Genomic DNA, 15,046 nt, shown 5'->3' with positions numbered 1-15,046 from the left:
CCTGGATTAGAGACCAGAAGTACTGAGCTGTGCTCCTACTTCTAGCCTTGACGTGCTGCATGATCTTGGGACAGTCTGTGTATCCTTACTTCACAGTCTTAATCTGTCTCCAGTCTTTATATTATACCTTTTCTCTCATGCTGCTTATCTCAACTGGGCCCTTTTTGGCTTTAGTGTGATGCAAATAAGAAGCAAAAACTTTTAATAGATGTTAAAACAGACATTAATAATAAAGAGGAGTCACTGCTCACCCGGCCCTTCTCAACACACTGGGTCACCATGACAATATTGTGAACATTTTGCTCCCATGCCATCTTCCAGAACTCATCTTTGGTTCCAGGCAAAGGACCCTGAGTTGCTATGTATTCCCTGTGGAAATTATTGCCCTGCAAATAAAGAGAACTCCATTAGTTTCCAAAAAGGCAGAAAAAAATCTTCTAACAACTGAATAAACCTTGGGGTTGCAGCCAGGTCTCTGCAGCAAAAATACCCTTGCTGGGACAATAGTTTTGAAAGCTAAATTGTTGCCTTGGACCGGGAAGCAAATGACTGATTTGAATAGAGAGAAGGAAGAGACCGTGGCAGTATATCTAAATGCTATTCCTTTTGTGACAGCCAAAGCTTTCCATTATTCTTTTGTGTTTAGCACAGTCTCAAGCAATTTTAAAACTGCTAGGGGTTTTTGTTTTATTTACCGTTTTTAATAAATCAGCTGAGTCCTGGCTTGAAATCTGGATTGCTAAAGCCACTGCTATTATCAATCATAACTCTTTGACAAAGGGCATTATTTTAATTTCAGCCAGTTTTATCACCCTGCAAGGTGCCAGTGCTGTCAGGATGAGCTACAGCTCCACAGTGAGGATGCCACCTGCAGTGATAGCTACAGTTATTGTGGACACTGTATAAAATCAGTGACCTTTAAAAATATGTCCTTGGCCAATTACACTTGCTATCTCACGTAACTATAGCAATGCGAGGAAGTGTTCGTAAGTGCTGGGTAAATCACTCACACTTAACTTAATGGCAGTCAGACACAGTCTTTCAGCACACCCACAAAATGAGTTCTCAGATTTTTAGCTCAAGTGAATAAAGGAAGGGGGAGGGGAGCCTTAACCATCCAGCTTTATATTCAGTTTTAGATGAAGGAAAAATTACCACTGGAAGGAGGACTGTAAAGCACCACCCTTGAGTCACTTACTGGTATGTAGCTTGCATTAATGTAGTCTGAGAAAGGGTCATCATCCACACTGGAAAGCTTCACTCTTGATGTATCATCTAGCAAGAAATTGATTACAAGAGGCTTAGGGCTAGGTCTTGATTTTCAGTCCCTCCTGCACTAACAGAAATGCATTTGGGAAAGGGCTGCCAGCACTGTTAAAAGATTTTATATGAAAAGCTAATTTATAAGGAATAACTGCTGGTTTTACTGCCTCTTTCATCCGTGAGTGCTGTGGAGTGTTCCAGAGACTAGGAGATAGATGGTAAGAAGGAAGCAGTAAATATACCGAACTTCCTCTGCTGAGCTGCATAGGATTTGTTGTGACAACAAAAGGGCCAAAATAGCATCGTCCTTTGATCCTAACAGCAGTGTGCTGTACTGGAAGCAGCACCCAGCTCTGCCGTTGAAAGAATGCACTTCAGTGATATTCCGAGCTACGCTGAGCAGGCCAAACATCTTCTGTAGGTAAAGGGCCCTCTGTACAGAGATACAGAGTGCCTGAGCTGCCAGGACACTGATTTGTGAGAAAACGCTGTGTTGGATCTCAGTCAGGTGTCATTGCTGGCATGGGCAGGCGGGACACAGGAGAGGCTGTGCTTCAAGCACATGCCACATCCATTAGTGGGGATGTGGAGCAGTGAGTTATGTGGTGTTCCTCCTTGATGTCCTACCTCCAAAATGACAGGTAGGAGATTAAAGGGGGAACCTCTCAATGACAAGACAGGTCTTGTCTGAGAAGAACAGGGTTAACTTCACACACGTATCTTACCATGCAGAATCACACTGGCTCTACACTGTATAGTAGCTTTGCTGTGTACTCTGAAGAACAAAGATTTGGCAAGGCTGTCACAGAGCACTGAATGGATGATCCCCTGCATGTAAACAACCCTACTGTTATTTCTACTCTCCTTGTTATCAACAGTGACTGAATGCCCCTAATAGCTGGAGCTTTTTCTCCCTGGACTGAATGCTAGTCATTATACCTCTAGTGTGAAATTAAATTACTGGTCTGTGTGAAGCCACTCAGGGCCATGCATCATCTGCCTCCAAGCACAAGAACCTGAGCTGGCAGAGATATTTCATCTCAGACAGAAGGAAGGGAAGGGATTGGCTGCACTCTCTTTTCCACTAGGCTTGCTGAAAAAAAGTGAAAAATAGCTGGTGTGATGCAATATTACACAACCAAAGCTAAAACTCACAGGGCAATATATTATTGTATCGATTTTTCCCTCTGTTCTCTGGCAGAAGTGCTATGTCACATGTCTGATTTCGACCCACATCTTTCAAGTCCTGCAAAAAAGTAATAGGAATAAAAAGTGAGGTGAAAATAATTAAAGGACAAGACAACACAAATGGAAATATTGCTCATCAGCTCTCAAAGGCCATGGACAGAGAACAGGGTTGGTTTTTTTTATAACTGAAATAACATAGCTAATCATACTGTTTTAAAGAAAGTGCATGGCTCATAGGTACCTTCCATACTTTATCCCACAGATGTGCCATACAAATAAATGCTGCTGATCTCAGCCAGACAGGTACCAGGCAGAGGCTGCCAACCACAAGATGCCAAATGAAGAGTTGGTTTCTGCACATGGACAAGTGGAGTTCAAATGAAATGCTCCACCTTATTTGGATTTGTGTGAATAAGACAAACAAACGCAGGCCTTTCTAATACATTAACCTGTTGATTCAGTCAGCCCGCCCCTTCATAAAGCAAGTCTTTTGCCTAGGTTAGGATCCCACCTCATACTCCTTGGACAGAAGGTAGTTGGAGTCTGCTTGAAGTTTGGTGAAGTGTGCTTCAAAGTGACTGACTTTGATCGGACTAAAATATTCAACAGGAGGAAGAAAATCACAGGATGAATCACAGTCATAATTTATCCAGTTGGTTACCAAGAAGTTTTTTAGGTATTAATTTTTTCTTTTTACCTGGAAGTTTTCCGGTACCTGGAAATTATTTTAAAAGAAAAAGAAACACTTCATCAGTATGTGATCAGGTGGGTCTGTTCAACCATAATGCCATGTTAAAAAACCAGACTTTTGACATTACCCTTTTTGCCCCAAGTTCAAATGGACTGACAGTGGCCTGTCTCTGCGAATGCTCAGCCTTGCTGTAGGTCTCTCATGGCCACTGCCGGAACAAAAAGGAAGGTATTCTGTTACATCGTTAAGTTCTGAAACTGGTAAGAGGTGGCAATGACATAACCTAAACTGGAAAATGGTAAATTGGGAAAAAAGGAATTTAAGAAAGTATGTTTCGATTTTTGGCTCTGATCCTGTGACATTGCTCTTAGCTGGAGCACAGAGCTTTCTTGAATTTTAGCTTGGAAATAGTGGTGTGGAGGATAAGCATGGCACAGGTAGTAAGACTTTTCTTTCTTGTCTGAAACATAGCCCAGTCCATCGTTAAGGAGGGTGTCCTATGCTAAGATGGGGCCTAAATCGGTTGATTCTCTATGTGTAGAGAGGAACATGCAGGGAGATTTTCAGAGCTGTAAAAGGTCTACAGCTTCCAGCACATCCACTCTCCAGACCAGGCCTGTAGCAGATTCCCAGGCTCATGGCAGGAGTAAGAGGCAGAGCCACAGCAGGCTGTGGGAAAGCCATAGAAGTGGTACTTACTCCATACAGCTAGTGTTGCCTTTCATCTTTTTGCTGCCATCTCCTCCTTCAAGACACCTCCCTTAGAGAACACTTTATGTCTGATATGGGAAAACCATACCAGTATTATTGCCATCCTGCTGGGTATATAATTTACAACAAGAAGCCACATTCTATAATGAAGTTTATCCATTTTGGCTAAAAGCTATGACAAGTCAGAAAACAGGTTTTTTTTCAATCTGAAATTCTGGCATATGAAAAGACAATTCAAAAAAATATCAACTTAATTTTGTATAAGTAAAAGAACTGAATTTCAGACTTGCAGTGTTTCCCATGTAATAGAAATGTTGAGGGTTTTTTCTAATTTCAGACACTACAAAGAATTTCACATCTCTCAGTCATGCAAAATGGTTTAAATGGATAAAGATCTTTTCAGTTGAGATACAGTATTTAACTTTTTAAAAACATGTAAGTTCACTAATTAAGATTCATCTGTAATATGAAATATACAACTATAATTGACAAAAAAATGAGAAGCCAAGTTTGAACTAATCTTTTGGACACTGAGGTAATGCCACATCTCAGTATTTTTGAATTGAAATGATAAATTCTAAATGAACAGTTTCAAAAGATTCCCATCTACAATGCACATGCAATTAATCTGAAACACTTCATTTTTTGACAAAAGACATTTTTCCCCAAAAGACTAAAGTTTGAAAGGTAAACCATTTTTTCAGAACTATTCTGACTCCTATTGCAAACAAAAAGTTACAAGGATCCTCTATGACATAACTCTGACACCATTTGAATTAAGGATATATAGATTTCCTAATCCGTAAGTCATTAATTGTACACTTAGTGTGTGCAGATGTTGAGGGACATAGATTTATCTGTTGAATTGTTCAGTGCATCCATCCAATTTTTAGTTATGCCTAATCAATTGTATTACTTAAATGAATATAATTTGACATTACTTCAATAACAGAGTGATAAAGGAAGTCAACTTACCCAACTTTTTGTCTGCAGACAAATAAAGCAGTAACAGCCACCAACATCACAATCAGAAACAAGCCAGCACTCACACCTTCAATAACTCCAAACAGAGGCTCTAGAAACAAACAGTGTATTTATATATCTTGAGGAAAGGATCAGCAGAATCAGAGAATCAATAACCTTCAGGGGATCTGTTATTATCAGCTGAAGAAAATGGCTAAACAAAAGGAAGTGTAAGGCATTAAAACACTTAGCTAAAACCCGGCCTTGATTTTCTGTCCTCATTTTTCCAAAACATTAAACAAATTTATTCACTCCCAGCCACAGTAAAAGAAAGCACAGCTCCATTACATTGAAGTGGTTCTCCTGCAGTTAGAAGCTTTCTTGGTGATAGCCCCACTGAGCATTTTTCCTTTTCTCTACTTTCAGCAGCTCTGTCAAGCAGTCATCTGAATTTTCTAGTAAGGGTAGATAAGCCATGGCTCCAGCTTCATCTCAGAGCAGCCCTCAGGACAGGCACAGCAAGATTTGTTCCACTCCTTACAAATAGTTCTAGATGCCAGAGTATTCTTAGGCACAATATCTAATCACATGGCACAGACACTGATAAAAGCCTGAAACTAACCTGCCTCTGTAGTGATCGGTAAAGAGAAGAAGGTGTCTGCAAAGAGCGGTTTAGGAAGTTCCTTTGGGTCTTCACTGAAAAGCTGGGTAAAAGCTCGTATGCTGATCCTAAAAAAACCGGTAAAAAACCAGCTCATCAGATGTTCAGAACCAACAGCAGAAAAGTAAAAACTCATTTGCCCCCTATGAGACAACTAAAACCTTTCCACTGACCACCAATTAATTCTTAATTACCTGAGTTAATCAGTATTCTACTTAATTAATAATACTGATCCCTGAGCCCAGCTTGTACAGGTGAAGTGCTCTGAGGTACCCTGGCAGAGGTAACAGATGGGGCTCTGGCTGCTGGCACACACAGCCTGACCATGTCTGAAGGCAGGACTAGCAGAAGCTGCAGAGGAGAGAAGACTCAGAAATATTTCTCAGTGGGGACACATTTTCCCTTTGTTTGGCTGGGCACGACTGTGCTAATGGATAAATGCTATCAGCCTCTTTGTTCTTCTGGTAATGTGGATATTTCCCAGACTGAAATTTTGGGAAGTGTGCCCCAATGAGAGCAGACTATAATAGGGTAGCACTGTTTTGATGATGATGATGAAGAAGCTGAGACGCACAGTGGGCACTCCTTGGCATGCGCCTTCTGTCCATGTGCCTTTTCAGTGAGCAGCTTGCAGATCTCTCAGGACAGTATTTGCCTGTGGGAGGGGTGTGACAGACACACTGAAGCTCACGTTTGGTCTCACAGCCAGCGTAACTGCTGAGCCTGGTCTTGGCAGTCACCCCCTTCTACACCCTACAGCTAACCTGGACCTAGATCTGGAGCCTGAGGATGGTGCCACAGGATAGAATAACCTTGAGGTTTTTCTATCTTGTTCCAAAGGAACAAGTGGGGTAGTTCTGCCAGACTAAGTGAAGCATGCTTGCCTTCTGCTGTTAAGTACTCTTCTGACTTAGCCAGTGGTCTTCAGTCTTTCCAAAGAAATGTTTAGCAGCAATAGCAGAGCTTTGCATCAAGTTGAGGTAAATAAGTAAACCTATTCACTGCACAATGTTTTGTACGTAATTAATCATATCTTTCCCATGCTAGTGAATGACTGGTTCTTACCTATGGAACAGGGGCATGGATAAAGTTTTCATAAATTTGCAGTGAAACACAAAGAACATTGTACAACCCACTTACTAATCTACAGAAGCTCAAGCGGATCAGGCACCCAAATGACACCAAGCCTAATAATGCGACAGAGCACAACTACCAATATAAGTCTAACCTATAAGCAGTTCGAGGCTTTAGAGGTCCATCGCAGAATTTCTGGTGATCTGGATCACACTTTCCTCCCAGATTTTCCATTTCTCCTCCAAGCTTAATGTCAAAGCTTTTATAGTCACTGTCAGGGTTTTCAGCACAGCTACTGGCAAAATAATTTGTCTGGTAGATGCGTATAGACTTGTTGTGTTTGTACTCCAGGTAGGAAGGTAATGGGTGCTGCTCATCGGGCTTTGGTCCTTCACTACCTACATCAGAAAGTCAGAAGGTTTAGATGCCACAGCCATTAATGTGATGAGGTCTATAGGCTCAAGCTCTTGACAGACATATTCTTATCCAATTTTCTATTTCTTGGAAGCTACCTCATGAAGACAAAGCTACAGTGGTTAGGGTACCTTGTTTCTAGTACCAACTTTTCTATTATTTTTTAGGTAGATTTCCTCACAAGTCCTCAGTGCAACTTTTGCTGAAATAGGAATGCACAGGTCGTATTCTATGTTATGACATTTTTTCCTGTGCCATTGGTGTGAGTTTTTGTGGTCCAGATTCCTGGATCCTACTACCAGTTATTTCAAAAAACAAGTAAAAAACCCACACACTGACAACTCTACTGTATATAGAGAAGAACTACAGTAGGAAATTACAGGGATCCCCTGAATGCAAATTCACAATACTAGAAAAAAGACTCAGATAGGCAAAGCCATGGTAATGAGCAGTCCCTTTCTCAAAGAGCTTTACAGTCTGCCCAAACATGACAAAGCCAACAGTAGAAATACTATCTGATTTTTTTTCCTAAGAGCTCATGGACAGAGAGATTAAGAAACTTCCATGAGGGCAACAAAATATGTCCTGGCATGCCAGTAAATGAAGCCGCTTCTAAAAATGAGGTACTAACTGTGGAGACATGTATCTGATTTGTCAGACACATGTCTCGTCTCAACAATAGGTCAACTGTAGAAAGGGAGGTTTACATGCATGCCACAAGGACAATTTCTGTTCTGTTTTACAGTGCCACATGCTTCCATTTTCTTCAGTCAGCAAACATCACCTGGCAGACCTTAGGCTTCTCAGCATGGCTTAGTGAAACTCTCCAAGAGCTGCCTTTTAGTGGTCCCACCTTACATTTAAACTACCTTTTGAGATCTGTGTACAGCAAGGCAGTTTTTTCCTGTGTTCATCGCCAATGGCAACCAACATAACTTTGGAAATTGTCTGAACATAACCTAGAGTACAGAAGTGTAACCTAGAGTACAGAAGCTAACTACTACCTCTGTCTGAGCACTGTAGTTGCTACAGACTCTCTGAGAATAGGATGGAGTTCTTAAATCCTCAGGCTAGAGAGGAAGTATGGATCCCAAACCTGTATGACACTCAGCCACTAGATGAGGAGAAACCCCTTGGCTGTGCAGAGCTAGGGATGTACTTCCTCATGTAAATTTTATAGGCTATAGAGAGAATAGCATTAAATCATAACACTTACCATCAGCCTCCCTCACAACCACAGTAAAGTACTTCACAGCTCCATTAGTATCACTAAACCAGCTGCAGTTAAAAGTAAAGTTGATGGAGGATTTGGTAATCAGCACATCTTTTTTGTTCACTCGTATGTCTGGAGGTGGCTGAGGAGGACCTGAGTGATTAAATAAATAGAAAATAAATACAAAATAGAGAGAAAGCATTACTTATGTACTTGCTGTGGGCTAGATCTAGTAAGGAAAACGCAATTTGTAATAAATCTTGGTTGCCTGGACCCAAGTCTCTGATTCTATTCTCTTTGCAATCTAGAAAGTGTCTTCACCTCCTACAGCAAAACTGCCAAAAAAATGAAACAAGCCAGCAGTGAATTCACCATAATAAGAGTGACACCTCCTCAGAAGGAATTCCTGCAGAAGCCCACATGGAAATGCATTAAAGTCATGTTAAGTCTATGAAAACAGAAATTGTAGCTGCTAAAAATGACCCAGGTTTAAGCCAAGAATTTGGAGGACACCTAACACACTACAGAAGTTACCTATTTTAAGCATCTGTATTTCTGCTTTATTTTCCAGAGGAACAGCCAGAGTCAGCCAGACACAGTATTCAACTACAGACTATCATTTTCTGGACTGACTGCAGAATTTCTATAGGAAGTGTTCTTTACATGATACAAAACTATACCTTGAACAGTGACACAGCAGAAGTTAACTGGAAAGGGAAGTACACAAAGAAGAAAGTGCAGCAAAAGTGGGGATTTTAAGGATCTACATTCCTGAATCTTTTAAAAATCTGTAGTACTGAAACTATATTACACATACGGGAAACATATAAAAAATGTAAGCAGGTGGCTAAATTTCAAAAGCTTTTAGAATGCCAAAAGAACCAAAAATTCACACATATATATGCTGTTTAACTAAACCCCTTACATCTACAAAGAGCAGCTGCAATTTTTTGTGTTCCTCTGAGGTAGGGTCTCCAGTCTTTACCAGGGTCTGGGAGAGCAGCAGCGTTCAGAACAAATAAATGACAACAAACAAACATAAACTAAGTAAGAATAAACGTGAATCAGCAAACCTTCAAATAGGACCCACTCTCACTTCTTGTGACATGAATTACTAGGTCTTACATCTGGCTTTGTAGGATCCTTTGTGATAGAGGAAGAAGATTAAAAGGCAATTGAGGGGCAAAGGACAAGGTGGGTTGGCAACTGAACTCTAGCTTAGCTCAATAGCTCCCAAAGCAAACATAATTTTTATGATCTAGCATTTCACACAAACATGGCTTTTAATAAGAAGCTACAGAGGCATCCCTGAATATAAGCTTCCTGGCCATCCTCTCATTTTTGAGAAGTTTAGCTCTAGAGCAGTTCAGGCCTCTGCACTGTGCTGTGCCACTGCATGCTGAGGTAGTGCCAAACCTGGGGGAGCTCTAGGGTCAGTGATGGTAGGCTGTTGACTGCAGTGATGCCTGGCAGTGCAGAGGCACCAGCAGATGCTACTGCTATTCTCCATTCAGCAGCCTACGGGTAGAGAAACTGAAGAAGCTGTTTCAAAGCACATGCTATGGAAATCTGGATCCTCCCTCAGGTAAAAGTCCTACAGGTGATTTGGTCAGATAGCACCTGGAAGAGTCTACAGAAGCCCAAAGAGAATGTAGTACTACAATCTAATGTCCTTACTGATGGATATTTGTGCTGAGGATGGCTACCATCTATGAGGGGAAACAGCCAGACACAGAAAGTCAAGCAGCCACCATGAAGACAACTGAAGGCATGTGATGATGAGGACAGGATATTTGTTTATGTTTCTCAGGCTATATTTCATGAATGAGCCAAATAGTTGGGTCTGGCAATGTAATGAGAGGCAATATAGTCAAAATCCTGCATTGTCTGTCACAACAGGGACCAAAGGATGGGTTCAATCTACTTTGGCCACCACTCTATACATTGGCAATTGGGGAGCTCAGAACTCCTTTTACTGTCTAACCAACAGGAGCAATTGATTATTGCTGCTTGAGGCCTCTCTTCAGGGCAACTCTGAATTCTACTTACGATCGATCATTGTGATGGTGCTGTCTTCAACCACTTCACTCGTCATGTCTGCAGAATGCACCTTGATGGACACCAGGTATCGCTTGTGGGGAACAAGGGTCATGATATTAAGTAGAGATTTGTCTTTTTCTATCCTTTTAGAAAATTCCACTTCACGAGTGTCCATTTTTTTGCACTCGACGCTATACCCATCAAAGTCAGAATCAGGAGGAGTCCAGGAGCACGCGATGGCAGTAGAGGTTTGGGGCCGACAGTGAAGGCTTTGGATCTTGTCTGGTTCTAGAGAAATGTTGGGAAGTTGAAGCTCAGTAGGAAAAGGGATAGGTGTCATACACTCTCTGCTCACACTACAGCTCCTAGATTCTGCATCAACCATCAGATCAGAGCAGGAGGCTGGGAGTCAGAATTCCCAGCAAATCTTTGCTGCCTGATTATTATGCAAGGCTGTCTAACTCATTTTAGTCATCTGAAACCAGATCTAGTGACATCTACCCCATCAGCTTTGTGAAACTCCAGTAATTAATTGTGAAAACAAGGAAAAAACTCCTATTCGTTCAAGTCTTAACATGAACAGCAACACCACAAAGCAATGGATTTCTAGAAAGCTGTTACAACTTATTTGGAAGCTCCATGTGGTCACCAGTATCAGTCAATACTGATACTGTCATCTCATGACTGATCTTGTCTCCTGGGCAGCATGTGATGTGTCCATGTAACTAAAACATACCACAGAAATATGCTTCATCCATGTAATATGGAAGCACCATTTGTATCATGACATGTAACAAAGACAGGGTTTCACTTTCAGACGGCAAGCATCTACATTTAAGTGATTAAATACAGGGGAAATTTTAGTTATTATGCCGAATTAAAGAGCTATATAGCTTACTAAACATAGATGTCAATTTAGAGCTGAATCCCACCCCAAATTACATGAAGATTTGCCACGACTAAGTTATTTTTACAATTTCACGTTACTTTTTCAAATCAGCCTGTTACTGATGTTGCTAGAGACAGCTAGAGATGAAACAGATTCACAGACATGGACAGAAACACAGAGCAGTGGAATACTGATTCCAGTTTCAAATCTAGTAAAGCACAGTTTCTTTCATCCTTCCTGTGTTATCATTCAGAAACATTACAATTATTTCAATATATTACCATCAGAGAAGTTTGGATATTTAGCTTTATTTTACCTCTGAAACTGATTGATTTAGGCTCTGCAACCAAACAGCTTGACCCTGGATGTGAAGGTTGTAAATGTCTATTTTCAGTCTTTAAACAGCTGACCTTGCACACAGCAAAGGTTTAGAATCTAGCTGAATTCATCACTGTCACTCATGAATTTATTAATGGCAATTAGTGATTGCATAAAGAACTAGTAATATTTTACAGTTTTGCATCTTCTTCAGTTGAGTGTTAGGGTGCAACGGAAACTTTTACTTACTTGTTCTCACACTTGCAGACTGTGACCGACTGTATGTCTTCCAGCTGTTGCCACTGACGGTTCTGACACTGAACTCATAGAGTCTTCCAGGTCGCAGGCCATAGATGATGCGTACTTTAGATTTGCTGCTGCTGTAGGGGTTGAATACTGTGAGGGGATCCTTTGGAAGCCACTGCAACTCAAAATCATCATAGTCTGTCCAGTCTGGAGGACCCAGCCAAGTGATTGATAAAGAAGTGTTTGCAACATCAGTAAATGACACAGTGTTAGGAGGGCTGGGTGCTATGCAGAAAGGGGGGGAAAATGAGAGAAGAACAAGAGATTCTTAACAAATTTTTACACAAGACAAATAAGATGAAACACGCATTATTTTGTTCATGCATCACAAAGTAGTTTGTATTATCTTGTATACACAGAAAGTTACTGCACCTGTGCTGATGATGGTGACTCTTGCAGTCATAACATATTCCTGAGGCTTTAAAAGGAAATCAGTGCATGTTTCTTTCACATTCCATTGGTTTAATGCACTTAAGGTTATCCTTCACCTTAATACCTTCAATGACTCTTACAATACATCCTCCCTCAGAAATAAGTCTGTTGCATAATTGTGAACTCATGAATTCAAACAGATGGGACTAAAAAAAACTCCCATACCTGTTCTTCCTTCAGCATTTGCTGTGTTGGTCAGGTCACCACTGTGAGTTACCACAACCAAAGTGTACTTTCTTCCAGGAACAAGTCCCTGGAAATGCCACTCTTCCAGGTCTTTCCTTTGCTCGGTTTCTTTCTGTGTCCCATTTGGGTTGTAAAGATTCAGCTCATAGAAGTCAACATCTCCTGCTGCTGGACCCCAAGTGAACCACAGACTATCCGTCATGTTTCGGTTGGATGCCTTGAGACCAGCAACTGGGGCAGGTACTGAAAAAAGGAGGAATTAATATTACTTTAACTAGAACATCCTTTGGGTGAGAAGAAGCAAAAAGGTCAAGCAGACCTTACACTTGTCCTGTAATGATAGTCATGTTATAAACTAGACAGCCACCGCAGCTGGCTAAAAAGCAGGAAGCACATCTCAGTAGCTTCCTTTCTTATTTTGAACTGCCACTGTTACCAAGAGGTTGCAGTGTTTATAATGGGAAGCTTTGCAAGCGTTAAGCAGCGTTTTCCTAGTCAGTGTTTGGAAACACCCATTTCTGAGGTAGGTGAAGAAAAGTGCACCACTGTGCAGACATAGTCTTACAGACAGGTTACTGTATGGTGCCTCAGGGGAATAAAGAAAGGTTTCACAGAATGTCAGAGCTGCTAGAGCTGCTTAGAAAACTCTGCTTCCCACATATGGCTGAACAAACACAGAAATACAGCGAGAGCTTCCCATGGGAAACAAGTTTAATTTACTGGTAGATTGTCTACCCCATTAACCCTACTTGCTTTGCCTTTTTGCCTTTTCCACACATAGGCCAATATTGCTTTTAGGAGGGGAGACAGCCATTTTCCAGCTTAAGGAGCATACATTGGGATGTCTCTCTTCTGACATGAGCTCCCGGGAACTGTTGTAGAGTTCATTTGTCCTGTTATAACTACATCATTCAGAATTTACCTTTTTATATATTTAATGCTTTTTACATATTAGAGTCAATTTTGATACTTCTAATAGTTGCTCTAATCTAGTATGAGCATCAGACTCAGACAAGGTCAGTGGTGTCCCCCATGAGCACCACACTAGAGACAGATGGTTTTCTTAGATGTTCTTGCCTGTTCTTCCATAGACAGATGACTCGTTAGTGAGGTCTCCACTGTGCGTAACAATCACCATTCGGTACATCCTGCCTTGACGCAGGTTCTGGAATGAACACTGCTGGAGATGCTGCTCTCCTGAGATCCTGTCATGAAGGGACTTGTCTGGATTGTATAGGAAGATGTCATATGAATCAAGCTCCCCTTGTGAGGTGGTCCAGCTGAAGGACAGTCGGTCAGTGGTGTTCTCTGTGACTTTCAGATTTGTAACAGCTGCTGGAACTGAAAAGAAGGATAAACGTAAAAGTAAATATCAGAGTCTAGGCACTAAGCTGAAACTTTAATAAACTCAGGGCTGTAACATATTTCAATTAAGCCTCAAGTAGCTAAGTAGTGTCAACAGCAACCGTCAGAAACAAGGGGAAAGCATTTATGAGATGCCACTGAGTCTCTCCAATACAATATTTTTATTTCCCAGAAGGCGTGACTAGACTGTGCTCACACAAACAGTCCATTAGTTTCTACAAGAAGCTTTAAAGACTACAAGCAAGATGTGGCCTTGAGTTTAGAAGGGTATATTCACTTCAAATCCTGCAATAAGAGCCTTGAGACTGTGGATTAAAAACTTAATGACAATAAAGCATTCAGGTATTTCCACAAAAGACAGACCGAGGGAAGCATCCAACATTTTAGTTTAATATCCTTATTACGAACCATGGTCACATTATGACAATAAATCTCAGATTCACATACAAAGCATGTATCAGGAAAAATGATGCATAAACATCCTGAGTCCGTACCTTGCTAGAATCTTTTCAGAATCAAGATATACAGATGGTTCATGTATTTAATGATATATGACTGAGGGAAGTATAAATAAACCAAGATGTTCTAATTACCTGTTCGGCCAACAGTTTCTGCACGCTTACTGAAGAGCCCACCACTGACTGTCAAAACTTGTATTTTATACTTCTTGCCAGGCAGTAAATCTTCAAATTTGTGCTGTTTGGCAGTAGCTGGCTCTGATTTGTTACTCAGGAGGATTCCTTGCTCGTTCAAGAGCAGAATGTCATATCTTTCGGCTACACCAGGCGCTTTCTGCCAAGTTACTAACAAGGAATGACTGCTGTAAGCATGATGGGCTAATAATTCCTGGACAGAGGCTGGAACTGGAAGTGACAATTAAAGGCAGGACATTACCAGGTGAGATACAGACCACTCAACACACAGATGTGAATAAAGTAACTAACAGAACATAACTTTATGTATTTTCAGGTTCACTTGTGGGAAATGTCTGTGCATATGTTTATGCAAACAAATAACTCCTAGACATAAATACAAACAGATGAAGTTATGGAGCATCAGGGATGTCTGAGCTGGGAATGGAGAAGCAACAGATGTATATAGACTATCATGAAAAGATGGAGAAGGAGAGTGGAATGAACTGACTGAAACAGTTAAGAAAGGCATATGAAAAATAAAGGAGTCGTAAATTGGTGGAAAATAGGAGCCCAGAATCGAAAATGTTAGCCAGCAGCTGCTGCACAAAAATCAAGGCCACCGATAACAAATGCAGGTGCTAAAGAAAGAGGATAGATTAAAAGCAAGCTATTGCATTGCTCTGTATGTTGTGACACC

At 41.0% G+C, this 15,046-nt stretch overlaps 1 protein-coding gene across 5 annotated transcripts in view; it reads right to left on the bottom strand.

The window, feature by feature from the left end:
- PTPRB (protein tyrosine phosphatase receptor type B) overlaps nt 1–15,046 on the bottom strand; it is a 63,248-nt gene that overhangs the window by 10,478 nt on the left and 37,724 nt on the right. For 3 of the 5 annotated variants that reach the window (XM_048300567.1, XM_048300568.1, XM_048300570.1), the window contains 15 exons: nt 14,308–14,577; nt 13,427–13,690; nt 12,329–12,592; nt 11,675–11,956; nt 10,228–10,506; nt 8,182–8,331; nt 6,706–6,949; nt 5,439–5,545; nt 4,829–4,928; nt 3,270–3,350; nt 3,149–3,166; nt 2,963–3,044; nt 2,419–2,509; nt 1,199–1,275; nt 252–386 (listed from right to left, as the gene is read on the bottom strand). In XM_048300567.1, the coding sequence (XP_048156524.1) occupies nt 252–386; nt 1,199–1,275; nt 2,419–2,509; nt 2,963–3,044; nt 3,149–3,166; nt 3,270–3,350; nt 4,829–4,928; nt 5,439–5,545; nt 6,706–6,949; nt 8,182–8,331; nt 10,228–10,506; nt 11,675–11,956; nt 12,329–12,592; nt 13,427–13,690; nt 14,308–14,577 (2,444 nt within the window). The other 2 variants (XM_048300572.1, XM_048300571.1) reach the window with 2 other exon arrangements.

This window comes from Corvus hawaiiensis, chromosome 4 (genome assembly GCF_020740725.1).
Source record: "Corvus hawaiiensis isolate bCorHaw1 chromosome 4, bCorHaw1.pri.cur, whole genome shotgun sequence".
Classification (NCBI taxonomy): Eukaryota; Metazoa; Chordata; class Aves; order Passeriformes; family Corvidae; genus Corvus; species Corvus hawaiiensis.
This window is presented reverse-complemented; position numbering and strand designations above follow the sequence as displayed.